Below are 14,297 nucleotides of genomic sequence, written 5' to 3'. Positions count from 1 at the left end.
ATCAATTTAATTTAAAAAAAAGTAATATCCTGTGTCCCATACACCACACAGGCCCAGGAATTATCATTATACTCACCATAAAGCCTTCAGGGCCCAGTCTCAGTGGTATAACGGCTTGGTCATAGGAGAGTCTATTGGGCGGTATACCCTGCCTCCTCCTCTTCCCATCCCTCTTTTTTCTAAAAAGGGAAGGAGTAGAGCAGAGAGAGACAGAGAGAGAGAAAAGAGCAGAAAGGAATATACATACACACACACACACACACACACACACACACACACACACACACACACACACACACACACACACACACACACACACACACACATAGTTAAATTGTTAATGTTTATGTACTCACATGTGGCACAGGTGAAAATGACTGCACACAGGCTGCTCCTCATTATGGTTGTACAGCGTAGACACACAGAAAAAAGAGATCTGATGAATAAATCACCCAAACCATAACCTTAACCCTAACCCTAACCTTAACCCACTCTAAATTGGAGTCTGTTAAAGAAGGGAAAGAATCAGACTGGGCTAATTACAAAAAAAACCCACAATGCAAAGCAATAAAACAGTGAAGTAAGGAACAATGGGGGGACAAAGGAGGAAAAGATGGATAGAGGAGAAAAAAGCAAGAACACAAAGAAAAAACAGACCACAAATCACATCAAACATGTTTAAATGTATAAATAAAATCAATTTCCAATGCTGCAGACACAAGTTACCGGTTCTCAGTGAAATTATGCTGAAGACACAGAACCAAATTCAAACTATGGAGAATTCAGTGTTACTCACCGATCCTGAATGAAAGCGGGTGTCCTGGCTTTGAGACTGGCCATACCTGCTGGTTATGAACAGACATTTTGCAGATCACATAAATCACAGACAAATTTTGGGGGGTTAAGACACCAAGACATCACGAACATAAAAATTATGATCAACAAAACATTTATCCCACAATAATCCCCCCACCCACCTTCTCCCCTTCATATATAGTTTAACTCATTGCATCCCAGATGACATAAAAACAGGAAATGTTTGTTCCTGAAATTTGAGGAAGGGTCAGGTTTAGTGTGGTGAGTAACATTACTCAGTGCTTTACTTATTTGATTTAAGCAGTAAAGATTATGTAATGAAATCAAACCATGGGTGTCACAAATATTATATAAGTTATTAAAATGATTAGTTTAGATGGATGTATAATAAGAGCTGGACACCATACCATTCAGTCCTATAAGTTGTCAAAAACAGTTTATAGCTTCGAGGTTTACTTCCAGCCACCAGCTCCTGTTAGAGCTGGGAATCACACCAGAGTTTGTGTTGTTCCAGTTAAAAAGTAAGAAAACCAGTTCTATCCAGGTTAGCCACTGATAGCAATACCAGTTGATAAAAACACATTGCGCTGTATTTTGCTCATACAAACAGCATAGCAACATGTCCACAGATAAAAGTTGGACAGTGTTGTGTGTGCAATTGATTTAATGAGACACAAATAACTACAACTTTCACACTGTTGATGCACGGGGCTACCATATTGGATTTTGAGGTCGGGGCTAGTGGGGTACATCCGACTTTCCGAGTTGGAGATCCGACTTCAGGGGGCGTTCCAGTTGAAATTTCCAACTGCGTACTCGGAAATTCCAGCTTCCAAGTACAACTGGAAAGCACCATGACAATTCAGTAGTGTTTCCCCTTCTGGCCCTAACCATGGGATTCCCTCAGCCCATATACTTTACATTGTGATGACGTCACAGACTTTAAAATCGATTTTCCCGGTTCGAGGAAAGTTTTGCAAATATAAAACCTCCATGGAACAAAAAGTCATAATTGAAAGAATCATAATTTACCTTGTCTGCTGTTCGAGGTGTCCTGTCTCACACATACATAACCAAAGATGCCTTTGAGAAATAAACTCAGACACTTCTTGCACTCTCCTGAATTTACATGCAGAGCTTTATTCACATCTGATGTTGTAGCCACTTTTAATAACGTAAAAATACATTGTAGAGCCCTGTTACCCATATTACCCTGTTTTGGGACATTAACTTTCATTTTTGACATAGTCACGACTGGACGAATGATCAGCATTGAAAGCATCATGTCATCTGTGAAGGCAACGAAGCTTCATCACAGGGCTTGCTGTAGCCTACTTTTGATCACCTGCTACGTGTTCAACTTGCAATCCCGAGAGTAAGCTGCAAGGACACTGGAGATGTTAAAAGGTAAAGAAGAAAAGAATCCCCCCACCCCTCTCTCTTTCTCTCTCTCTCTCTTTGAATATCAAATTAAAATTTAAAAGGACTTCATTGGCATGACAGTAGTATTGTGTTGCCAAAGCACAGCGGGACAAAATATACATATACCAATGATTGCCAATAAAATTCATTTAAGTTTGAATTCCAATGTGTTCCAATGTGCTTCACTATGCTTGTATGCCGTTTGAACCCAGAATAATGCAGACCTTTAATCTTGCTACTAACAGGATATTTTGTCAGAGGGTAAGGCACCTGTGTTCACGCCCTGTCAGTGCGTGTAAAATAATGTTAATTCATCAGGTACTAATTTAGAGGTTTCAGGATCTGGGCCGTAGGTTTACTTTATTTTCATAAATTCAATATTTCGGCATGGCACGGTAGTTTGACTGTATGTTTTATTTCGACAGGTAAGATTAGTGCATCCAGGAAGGTTTTTATTTTGTTTATCTCAGCTGTTTTTTCAGCCGTTGTGAGTCAGTGGTTTGTTGGGTTAGGAAGGATGTTTTGTTTTTTGTTTTTTTATTGATCTTTATTGGTCCCTTCATTGCGCTCTTGCCTTGATGATGACAGCTAGTTTCAGAATATGAGAACTCCATTTTTTGTTTCTTTTTGCCAGTGATTTTATTTTTTCTATTATTTTCTAAATATGAAAAGAAAATGTTCTGCTTATCCCTTTTTGACCAGGAAAAAGAAAAACAGCTCGTATTTCAATTTGATCTTTTGTATTTTAAAACGAAAATCAAATAGCCACTCATTTTTTTGTTTTTCAATATTTGCACCTAAAAAGAAAATCGAATGACCAAAAGATACAAGGACCATTATAGTTTTTGTTCATCTTGCAGTTCATTTCCATTACGGAAGTCATTCCTGAACTCGTCCACTCGGTGGCGGTATAATATAAACAGCAGACGTAGAAGAAGACACGACCAATCAGATTCTTAAGCACCCGGAAATCACAATTTAAATCTTGGGCGGCGTTTGCTTTGAATTTGTTACAGAAAAGCAAGAAGAAGCTAAAATGGAGACCGGTTCGTCCAGACTTCTAATTGGACTCTCTGTACAGATTAGCCGCAGTGATGGTGAGTTGATGTTTGTCTGCTTTGCTATTTTTAAGCTGCAAATGTAACGTTATCAAAGTATGACTGTCCGTTTGGCTTTATTGTAAAACCAGGCCGAGTTCATCCGGCTAATGTGAAATCTGTCGATACCATCAAGTCCACGGTGATGGTAGAGTGGAATGAGAGAAACATCTGCCGTGGGAAGGAGGTCAGTAGCCTAAGTCAATAAAGACAGCACATATTTTTTTGAAACATTAGTCTTAATATGAACCAGGCATCTTTTGAAGGCTTTTACCATAAAAGCATTTCAAAATGTAACATATCCTTAAAGTTTATTGAGCAAGTTTGTAAGCAGTTTTCTCATTTCTCCTCTTGGGTTGATGTTTTTTTTGTGCTATAGGTTGAGGTGAGCGAGTTGTGTACACTCAATCCAGAACTTTTGGACATTATACAGGCTGTCGCTAACAAAGCTGCTGAGGCACCCACTCCTGCTCCAGAGAAGGTAACTGTCACCTACATATGTTTAAAGATTGATACATGTGCTACTTCTAATAAGCAAATATCCTATCTATTGAACATCCTTTCCTTCCTTGTGTTGTATCTGCTATGACATTAAATTGGCTTATTTTCTGAATGAATTAGAATTAAAGTTGAATGTTGTAGTTCATTATATTGTTTTCCTGTGATTTCAGCATAACATGGATGTATTAAAGTGGATAGTGCAATTAGAGCTGAACAGAAAATTAATCACCAAATAATGATTGTTTTGAGTCACTTTTTAATAAAATAAGTAAAATACTCCTGTTCCTCCTTGAATGGGAATTTGTATTTGGTTTAGTCTTGTATGATGGTAAACTGAATATCTTTGGACTTTGGACTGTAGGTTGGGACATTTTAGGTTGCACCTTAGGATTTTGGAAACTGTGATTGACATTTTTCACTATCTTATGAGTTTTATAGACCAAACAACTAATCGATTAATGGATAAAATAATCCACAAGTTAATCAAAATATGAAATAGTGTCGCTTATCTTTGGGGTTCTGTTGGGTTTAACTCTAGACCAAGGTGAAAATAATAGTGAGGCTGTAATAACATCTATTGCACACAGCCAGACCTAGCCTCTTCATGAATGAGCTGAAAATGGGCAACACTGACCAACTTCTACTACTTTTTCTGTAACTCTTTTCCATAGAAGTACGGCAGTCGACTGCGCTCCTCCAGGATTCCTGCACCCCCCAGCTGTATGTAAATGAATGTTATTGTTTATTAGTTTTAGATTGATGTGTTCTGTATTTTGTGATTTTAATAGCTTGTTTCTTTCCAAAAGCGTATACTCCAGCAGTCACCAAGGCTGAAGAGTCAGGTCGGCAAGGCCGTCATGTTCCTCTCTAAAGCAAATTATTCTCTAATCACTTCTTTCTTAATGGGAAAAGGGTGTAGATGAAAAAAGCGCGCAATCCTGGAAGTGGTCAAACCTCTCACTAGAGATCCTCTGCTTTACTGGCACTGAGTGGGTTGCAAATCAATACATTTGGGTAATGGGTACTTCTGGCATGCAGCATTATATGTTTTTGTCCATCGACTGAAATTAAGTAAAATTATACACTTGGCAATGACAAAGAAAAATTAGGAGTCAGGCACACTCCTTTTTTATTTTTTGGATTTAACTGAATTTAAGTTACATTACTGGTGAGAAATATGCAGATGTGCTTGAATTAGCAGCTGGCATTATATCTGTTCCACTTTTGCTTCCACTTTGCTGTATTTCTGTTAATCACTTCTCTGCCACTCTGGGTGTCTGAAGAGTCTTGTTTCTTAGAAAGCTTGTTGCTGTGGTCACGTTGGCAAATTACAACCTTGTACAGTTTATCTTTCCATTGTGCTGGGGTTTGGATTACTTTAAACCTTTTTATAAAAAGAAAACTAGCAATACTTTAAAGTATACTGTGCAGGATTTGTCAGTTGGTGTTTGTAAACATAGCTTTCAAAGTTGGCCCCTCCTCCTCGAGCAAGAGAGAGCAGCAGTTAGTGTGAATGAAGAGAGTGAGCAGCGCTGATGAGAACAACTGTCTCCTGGCTGTTACCTTCTAAAGCACAAATAAATTTGTCCACACCTCTGCACAACCTTGCAGGATTGTGTGTGAATGCAGAGCTTCATGCTGCCCACTGTGGCCTATCTGCTCTGCATGTGTCTAGCACAAGCAGACACACAGACCTGCAGCCTTTATACGTCCATGACACCGAGACAGAGGGTAGAGCAGAGAAGAGTTCTGGAGACAGTGATGTAACCTGTAGCAAAATAAAAATAAAACAGAGGCAGAGGGCAGGGTCTCTGCAGATGAATACATCACCACACACTTCTAGTGTGAGTATTTATTTAGTTTTTTTGAGATAATCCTGCATAGTTTACCTTTTTTATTAATACTTCTGTTGAGACACAAACACTATTATTGCAGCTGTTTGACTTTGATTTGTGTTACTTTCAGCAGTCACTCGGTCTCAGGCCAGGCAGACATGTATGTTCCAGGTCCCTGCCCCTGTTCCAGCACCACTTACACAATTTGAGACCTCTGTGGCAAATCCAAAGACAATCCAGCCTGATCTCTCACCTCCATCAGTTCTCACAAACTCGGGTAGGTAGTGATCTTCTTAAAGAGTCATTATTTTCACAAACTAGTACATTTTCCACAGGAACAGACAAACGGATACAAGCCACACATTTGTTTTATTAAAAATGTGGGTACTGCTGCTCTGTGTTTTCATAAACTCAAGTGCATTCTCCTGCCTTATCTAGCAAGTTCCAATCAGCAGCGTAGAAAGAATGAGGCCAAACCAGCACCGTCACTGCCTTTTGCCCGTGAGGCCATAAAGGAAAATGATGAACCTGAAAGGATCCCTCCATTTGCAGGTAAAGATCAGTAATGGATCTTACAGTGACATGTACCCATAGTATGGTGACCATGAACCTAAACATTTTTGATTAGAGTAACATTCTTTCTCATTTCCTGTCACCTTTTTTTTTTTTTTTTTTTTTTTTAATAAATCTCCATACACCACAGGCAGAAGAAAATCAGTGGTTCCCCAGGAGTTCCATAAAGGCAACAAAAGGCTGTCATGTGTTGTTAAACCCTCCGACATGCAGACCAAGAGGGGAAAGGTGTGATGTTTTTACTCATTCTACTGTTTCTGTTTTTTTAGTAGTGACTTGGTTAGCACTTCAAGACATAACAGAAGTTCCTTCTCACATTTTATTTACATTTCCTTCCTTTCAGTATGGAGAATCTTCACGGCCAAACCAGAAGATTTATGATATGATTCAAGAGTTCAGAGAGACCTTGGAAATAACTCGTATATCAACTTCTGACATTGTAAGTTTAGACTGAAGAACAATCTGCCATGTATAAGGCCATATGCTAGCATGCAGTATATAGTATATACTTCTTCTTTTTTTCTTATAACTTGTGTTTTTACAGATTGAACCTCAAAGGATTTGTGTGTGTGTTCGTAAACGACCCCTTAACAAGCAAGGTAAGACAATAATGTGCAACATTTTGTATACATTATCTGAAAATAAAGGTGTAATAGATGCATTCTTGCCCAACAGTAGCAGCTTGTGTACGTTTTTTGTAAAGCGTAATGCAAAATTTTGTGTCCTTGTTTATTCTAGAGCTTACAAAAAAGGACTTAGATGTGGTCTCTGTACCTGGGAAAGGTGCTCTGCTGGTCCATGAGCCAAAACAAAAAGTGGACCTCACCAAATACTTGGACAACCATATCTTCCAGTTTGACTACTCCTTTAATGAGAACGCCACTAATGACCAGGTCTACAAGTAATGACCCAATTACTCTTAAGCAACAGCATCAATATGTTGGAGATTATAAGCATTCACGTCAGTTTTCTGAGAATTTCCTCCTTGAAGATGGGTTTTTAAAGGCTGTCACATTGCCATCAGTCTAGACTTTGTTTCTCCCACAAACTGTAAATAACTCTGTCTATAGGAAAGTGTTAAGTAACAGCATTTTATACACTGATATCTGTTCAGTAATGTTGGTCACCACTAGACAAATGGTGTATTTTTCATTCACACTATTATTGTCCTCAGTTTCACAGCTAAACCTTTGGTCCAGTCCATTTTCGAAGGCAGCATGGCAACATGTTTTGCCTATGGCCAGACGGGAAGTGGAAAGACTCATGTAAGTGACTGTCCTTGCTTTGTTGTGTTGAATTGTCCTTTTTGTTTGTTTTTTTAACTCTGTGGCACATTTTCTGTCTAGACCATGGGAGGTGATTTCACAGGGAAGCAGCAGAACAGCTCCAAAGGAATCTACGCCTTGGCAGGTAGGACCCAAACCAAGACATCTGCAATGGCTCTCTATGCACTTAAAGGATAAGGAAATAGTTTATCCTAGTTTTTCTCATTTGGTTTATTAAACAAGACTAAATCAAAACATTTTTACCAAACTTGCTTTATCCACTTTATTTGTATTTGTTACCACTAACTCAGGATAGGAGACCCAATTAAAATCCACAGCATTTTTCATCAGACTACACAAACATTCAGTATTAAGTAAACTTCAGTTTGAATAATGGCTTCATTTTGCTTTTAGCCCAGGATGTTTTCACCAATATCAATCACAGGAGGTATGCTAGCCTGGATCTTTCTGCCTTCGTCAGCTTCTTTGAGATTTACAATGGCAAAGTAAGAAAGTCTTCTATCACTTCCAAAAAACACATTTATTAAAAATATCCAACTGAAGATCAGTCAGCTAATGCTAAGTTACCCCTCAAGTTAAATTTGCTTGTTGATTTTAGGTGTATGACCTGCTGAACAAGAAGGCCAAGCTCCGTGTTCTGGAGGACGACCGACAGCAGGTGAATGTGGTGGGCCTGGAGGAGGTGTACGTGACCAAAGCAGAGGAGGTCATCAAGATGATACAGATTGGCAGTGCATGCAGGTACCTATCTGTCAAGAGAGTGTATGTTTAAATGTCATGGTACATACATCTCTTCTTGAACTTAAGACCTATGTTTCCTTGATCTTCCCATATAAAGCACTAAATATATATGTCAAATTTAATTTTTTACTGTAACATAGGAACCTTAACATGGAATCCTAAACACATCAGTATTTCGAATGCATCCTCTGGTACAATAATACATTCAATAAATACATAAAATATTTAGGCATTTACATTTTTTTGTTTGTTTGTGCTTCCTTCAGCTCATGAAGCATAACATTAATGTGGCTGCCTCCCCTTTCCTTTCTTTTCCTTACTGTCTCCCAGAACATCAGGCCAGACCTCAGCCAATGCCAACTCATCCCGCTCTCATGCCATCCTCCAGATTGTCCTAAGACGAAAAAAAGGTGCACTGCACGGCAAATTTTCGCTGATTGATTTGGCTGGCAATGAGCGTGGCACCGACGTTAGCAGCAATGACCGCAGCACTTTGGTGGAGACTGCCGAGATAAACCAAAGCCTCCTGGCTTTAAAGGTATACTGTGGCTGATGTGTAGGTCTGGTCCTCTCAAATTGACACCATAAAGTACAATGAAACACACCAAAAGCTGAATTCTACTGACCTTCTCACAACTCAGTCCAAATATTATATATGCATACATGGCACCTGACAAGATGGAAATCATAACATAACACCTCACATACTCTTGTGTTCGCCCTTGTGTCCCCCCAGGAGTGCATTCGTTCACTGGGGAAGAACAGCGATTACATCCCTTTCAGGATGAGCACTCTGACCAAAGTCCTCAGAGATTCCTTTATTGGCGAGAAGTCCAAGACCTGCATGGTATGTAAGGACACGGATGTTAGCTTAGTTTATCTTTTTAAGAAAACTATTTTTTACGGCCCTAATTACAGAATAGTGGATGAAACTGCTGTACACCACACAAGCATAACTCTGGTGTGTGATTGCAGTATCAATATCTGAAAATGTCCTGATGGTTGATCAAATCATACAGTGTATGTGACTGAGCTAAGCTTGGAATTCCTAATAAACTGGCAACTGAATATGTATGTGTGAATAAGTGCAGAGTGTATGTACCTTTACATCCCTCCTGCCTCTCTGTTCATCAGATTGCAATGGTATCTCCAAGCATGTCTTCATGTGAATATACAATGAACACTCTACGTTACGCTGACAGGTAAATGTTTTGCTTATTGTATTTTAGTCTTGATGGTGATGGAAATGTATTCAGAATCTATTCATATAAAACTAATGTGCCTGGCAAGAAAGCTTAATGTGTTCTCGTCTTTGCCAGAGTGAAGGAACTGAATGGCAACTCCAAAGCTGGTGGAGTAGTGAAGTCACAAGAGCCTGCAGATACCTCTTCTGAGGAGGTCAGCTTGCACAATTTAAGTATGCAAGTCCAACATTGTTAATGCTTATGATTTTAAATTGTTTATAATTTGTTTTTTTGTGTTGTAGGAATCTGTTGACACCAGTGTGTATGATGCCATATCCCATGTGGCAGACCTGGAAGAGAAGGTTTACGTGGAGCTTCAGGTATGATTTTCTTAATTCTTTTCAATACACTCATTTGTGTAAATAAAATAGCCTTTTCAGCCCTCACACTTCATCACTTTTGTCTCTCAGAGGGCAAATGAGCTTGTCAAGGAAATGGAGCAAACCTCATACAACACTGAGGAAGGACTTCCCAACCTGTTGGATCATTCCCGGAAGTTATTGGGTTTGTACTAGTTTTTCATAGTAGTGTGGTTTGTACAAACCACAGCTTGATTCTGGTTTTCTATCGATTTGTGTGTGTGTATATGCATATGTGGTTAACATGAATATGACTTCAACTAATCACCTTGTTATTTGACCAGTTGAAGGCTTTATGTAGTATTGGATAGTTGTTAAAGAGTTTCAAATCACTATTCATTTAAAAAACATAGCTTAGTCTGATCTAATATGTATTGCCCAGGACCAAAACCTGTGTGGAAAAATGTGTTGACACACAGTCTTGTCTGTCCTCAACAGACACAGTCCTGGCTTTGCAGACTGCTGTGGATCAGGAGAAAACGGCGAGGCTGAACCACTGAGACAAAGCCACCAACCCACCCAGACGAACAGTTTGTTTATTGTAAACTCTGTGACGCTGTTCTCTTTGATCTTAGTTTGTTAATTACAGTGTGTTAAATAAAATGAATTCAAACACTAACTCCAATAAAAATGTTGTCTTTTAAAAGACGCCACATTTGGCAACTACTGGTGTATATTGTTGGATGCGACACTTTTGTGTTTGCTGTGGGTGTTTTCATAAATCTTACTATAACTGATACCAGATACTGGATTGTTTTGAACTGATCGCAAAACCAAGACCTGTTTGGCACAATTGTGGAAGTGGTAGTTGTTCTTATTACTGTTTTCCTTGCTTTAACATACGTTCTTACTGTCTGCATACGTGCATTGGCACAGTTAATGTCTTTTATTGTCCTGTCATGTCATGTTTTCTTTTATATTCTTGTGGTTTTGTGTTTTTACGCTGCTGATAGCAATTCCCATACCTCACTCTCAAAATATCCAAGTAATCTGCCGATTATATGTATTGATGCTCTCTCTTTCCCAGATTTAGAATTTATATGTATACCTTAAGTCAAATCCCTCCAGGTCTTCAGTCTATGTTGTGCTAATTGAAAAATTGTAGGTGTATACCGCCCAATTTAATTTAAAAAAAATCATATTCTTGAAGGGAAGAGTGAAACTAATCCCTACTCATGTTCCATAATACTGGTTTTGGATCTTTCATGAAACACAATTTAATTTTAGCTTGTGTTGCTCCAAATGTTATGGCTGGATCAAAGGTGTTGTGTACCATATAATATCCAATAAATTACACATGGAAAATATACAAAGTTGGGATTTTAATATTACCAAACAATTGAAAGAATGAAGGGCTCAAAGCAGGATATCTGCCATATTCTAGAAAGATAGCTGCACCAACAAAATTTATTTTTTATTTATGTAATATCAGGGACCCAGTCTCCTTCAAAATATGTTCATATACTAGGAATATGATTTCTTAGATATGCTCTGGAGTAAACTTAATTACTGCATCAATGCTTACATCTGCACTGGCAATCCAAGTGTTGTTACATCCTTTCCTAATTATGTGAATAAAAAACTGATCAACATTGCATTTCCTATAAATGTGTTTGCTACTGTGATTTATTTATTACTGGTTGTCATAACAATTTAAAAGATGCATATCATCGCCAGACAGGATATTGCAATACATTTCCCTCTCTGTAATGGAGCTCAGTACTTTTTATGCCATAGGGTTTTGCAAATGAGCCGCAGTTGGTAATTTTACTATTCTCCTTTCTGCAGATTGATATGATTGTGGTTCTTCAGAGTATTATCAGAATTGCCTCCATAGCAGAGCCATGTACTAAAGTGGAAATAAAAGTCTTTGTGACATTGTCGTGTAACATGAATCTGATATAATGTTCTCTAATCCTACAAGAGTACTTTGAAGTCAGTCAGTAGTTCAGTATCAACTCTTCCACAAAGAGAGACCACAGGTCTTCAGTAGAGCCGACGATTTATTACAGTGTGTATTGCGTAATACAAATCTGTTAGCCTTTTCGTAGAGACAAGAAATTTCAGTATGACAGAACTGAAGATATCAGAAGATCGAGAACTTGAGGAGCCAGAAATGAAATTTATGAGAGTGAGCTGAAGGTCCTTTGCAGAGAACACAATGCCCTCCAGCTAGAAAATGCGGAGACAAGACTGTATTACTCAAACAAGCTCAGAGGAAAGAGAAAAAAGCCCTGTGTGAAGAAATTCACTAACTCAAGAGGGAACTTCAGAGGGTGAACTCCAAGAATGCAGTCAAGTGACCAGTGTTAAGAAGGACTCCACCCCAAAAATGAAAGCCCCTGGTCCAAATCTGAGGGACATACATACAACTGAATATTGGCAGGGCCCCCAAGGCATAAGCGAACTAAGCAGCTGCTTAGGGCCCCGTGACCACTAGGGGGCCCCAAGAGCAGAGCAATTGACTTAAGAAAGAAATAAGTAATTAATGTTTTATTTCCATGTGTGAGTGGTGATGATTCATATATTATAAAATGTGAATTTTTGTACAAAAAAACAACAACAATATTATGTTAATAGAGAGGCAGTAGGAAACTACTTCCTACTGCCTCTGCTTGAAAAGTCAGAGCTGCGCTAGTAACGTGTGCAGTGCGCACTGAGCATCCAGGAGCTAGGAGCAGGTGAATAATGTTGTAAAAAAGGACCTACCCTTCAGGGCCAGAAAAAAGAAAAAGGAAGAGGAGGAAAACAACAAGATAAAGGTATGTCTTGGTAATGTAACATTTGGTGTCAAGGAGAGTTTGAAAAGTTTCCTCAAATTAGGAAAGTCCCTAATTATTGTTGATATTTTATTCCAACTACGTTAGCCTATAATAGCAAATTAGATATTTAACGTTTTTGTGTTTGTGTAATACTTTGAATAAGTTGATTCTCAGTTTTATTCTGGGTCGCTTTTTGGCATCAAAACAACGTTTTTGATAACAACGTTTGATAGCAAATGTTTAATAACTAACGTTAATTACAAACGCAGTGACGTTTGCTAGCAATATGGTTTTGCATTAATGAATTCACTTAGTTAACTTATAGTTTGAGGTATATTTGCAATTGTTTGCTGCAGAGCACGGTAATTTATGTGAGTAAATAAAAATATTCCTTTTACATCAACTCCCTATTATGCTCATACGATATATGAAACTTCCCCAGGAGCATTGTTAAAGTATTTTGGAAGAGGCACTGACTCAGCCCAGGAGCAATTCACCTCCTCAGGAGCAGCCAAGGCTGATGAATCAGGTGATCGAAAAACTGTTACCATATATATTTAATTACTAGTCAAATTATCTCATTAAAATGTAATAGTATAAGATATAATCATATCACAAGGGACATGTTTTTCATCTCAGGTCCATCTCTATCCTTTGCTACATCCTCTGTGCCCACTGTCCTCTGCAACCTCAGCTGTACCTGGTAAGTTAACAACAAAACAGCCTTTAATTGCTCAGTGCACTGCAGAACATACTGAGATGAATATTTTTTAAATATAAGATATAATCATATGACAAGGGACATGTTTTTAGACAAATGCGTTTTATTTCAAAACTTCTCAAGCAATTTTCAGTTGTTCCACTGGCAGTTTGTTTTCTTATTACAAGCTATAGCTGTACTTTTTTATTTAGAAAATAAGCTGCATAATTTTCAAGTGTAATATGACCATAACATGGCTAGCTTTTTATGTTGTTGTTTTTCATCTCAGGTCTATCTCTATCCTCTGCTCCATCCACTGTGCCTTCTGTGTCTTCTGCAACCTCAGCTGTACCTGGTAAGTTAACAATAAAACAGCCTTTATAATTGCTCTGTGTACTGCAGAATATTCTGAGATGAATAATTTTGTCCAAAAATATTAATTTCATTTCCCTATAGGTCCTTCATCTTTGGTCATCGAGACTGATGTTTCATCTACTTCTTCAGCATCCAGTTTGCAGCAGGGATCAGCAGCTCCGCCAGTAGACCCAGCTGAGTGTCCCTCTTTCCTGTCTGTTTATATTTTATTTATAAACCATTTGTGTTACCTTGTTTCAGGTGCCTCTGTTGATTTACATCATTATTTTAGTATTTGTCTGATATTCTTTAAATTAATTTTATTTACTGTCTGTTTTTGTACATTTGCTGTTGCAGTTTATTTAAAACAAAACATAATAAAGCAGATTGTGTTTTACAGTAAATGATTGGTTTATTTTGTTACTTTTAGTTGGCCTAGATGACATTCAGTATCCCACTTAGTACTATATCACTTTGAATATTAAGTGTAAATTAACCCAGGCTGCTCTTGTAGCTGAATTTTCTACCATTTCAGATTAAAAACCATAGATGGGTAAAACATGCCGGGCTGCTCTTTGAGGTTTTATGTATTGATTCTCTGTGTGGC

The 14,297-nt window shown here is 38.2% G+C and overlaps 1 protein-coding gene across 1 annotated transcript; it reads left to right on the top strand.

Annotated features, from left to right (window-relative positions):
* Positions 1-3,274: 3,274 nt before the first annotated feature.
* Positions 3,275-10,454, top strand: kif2c (kinesin family member 2C). The gene is made up of 22 exons (XM_062428870.1): positions 3,275-3,335; positions 3,428-3,522; positions 3,715-3,816; positions 4,508-4,556; positions 4,643-4,678; positions 5,805-5,948; positions 6,110-6,223; positions 6,375-6,472; positions 6,588-6,683; positions 6,789-6,843; positions 6,983-7,145; positions 7,419-7,509; positions 7,591-7,654; positions 7,924-8,015; positions 8,129-8,271; positions 8,602-8,809; positions 9,008-9,118; positions 9,406-9,473; positions 9,591-9,669; positions 9,758-9,835; positions 9,926-10,019; positions 10,313-10,454. The coding sequence occupies exons 1-22, from the start codon at positions 3,275-3,277 to the stop codon at positions 10,372-10,374; spliced, it is 2,103 nt and encodes a 700-aa protein (XP_062284854.1). The 3' UTR covers positions 10,375-10,454.
* Positions 10,455-14,297: the final 3,843 nt, after the last annotated feature.

This window comes from Scomber scombrus, chromosome 11 (assembly GCF_963691925.1).
Source record: "Scomber scombrus chromosome 11, fScoSco1.1, whole genome shotgun sequence".
In the NCBI taxonomy this organism is placed as follows: Eukaryota; Metazoa; Chordata; class Actinopteri; order Scombriformes; family Scombridae; genus Scomber; species Scomber scombrus.
Note: the sequence above shows the minus strand (reverse complement) of the source record. Positions and strands in the feature narration are given on the sequence as shown.

Coding starts and splice junctions, on each gene's coding strand:
- kif2c (XM_062428870.1), top strand. CDS start 3,275: ATGGAGACCGGTTCGTCCAGACTTCTAATTGGACTCTCTGTACAGATT. Junction 6,224..6,374: donor AAGGATCCCTCCATTTGCAG/GTAAAGATCAGT, acceptor CATACACCACAG/GCAGAAGAAAATCAGTGGTT. Junction 9,836..9,925: donor AGGTTTACGTGGAGCTTCAG/GTATGATTTTCT, acceptor TTTGTCTCTCAG/AGGGCAAATGAGCTTGTCAA.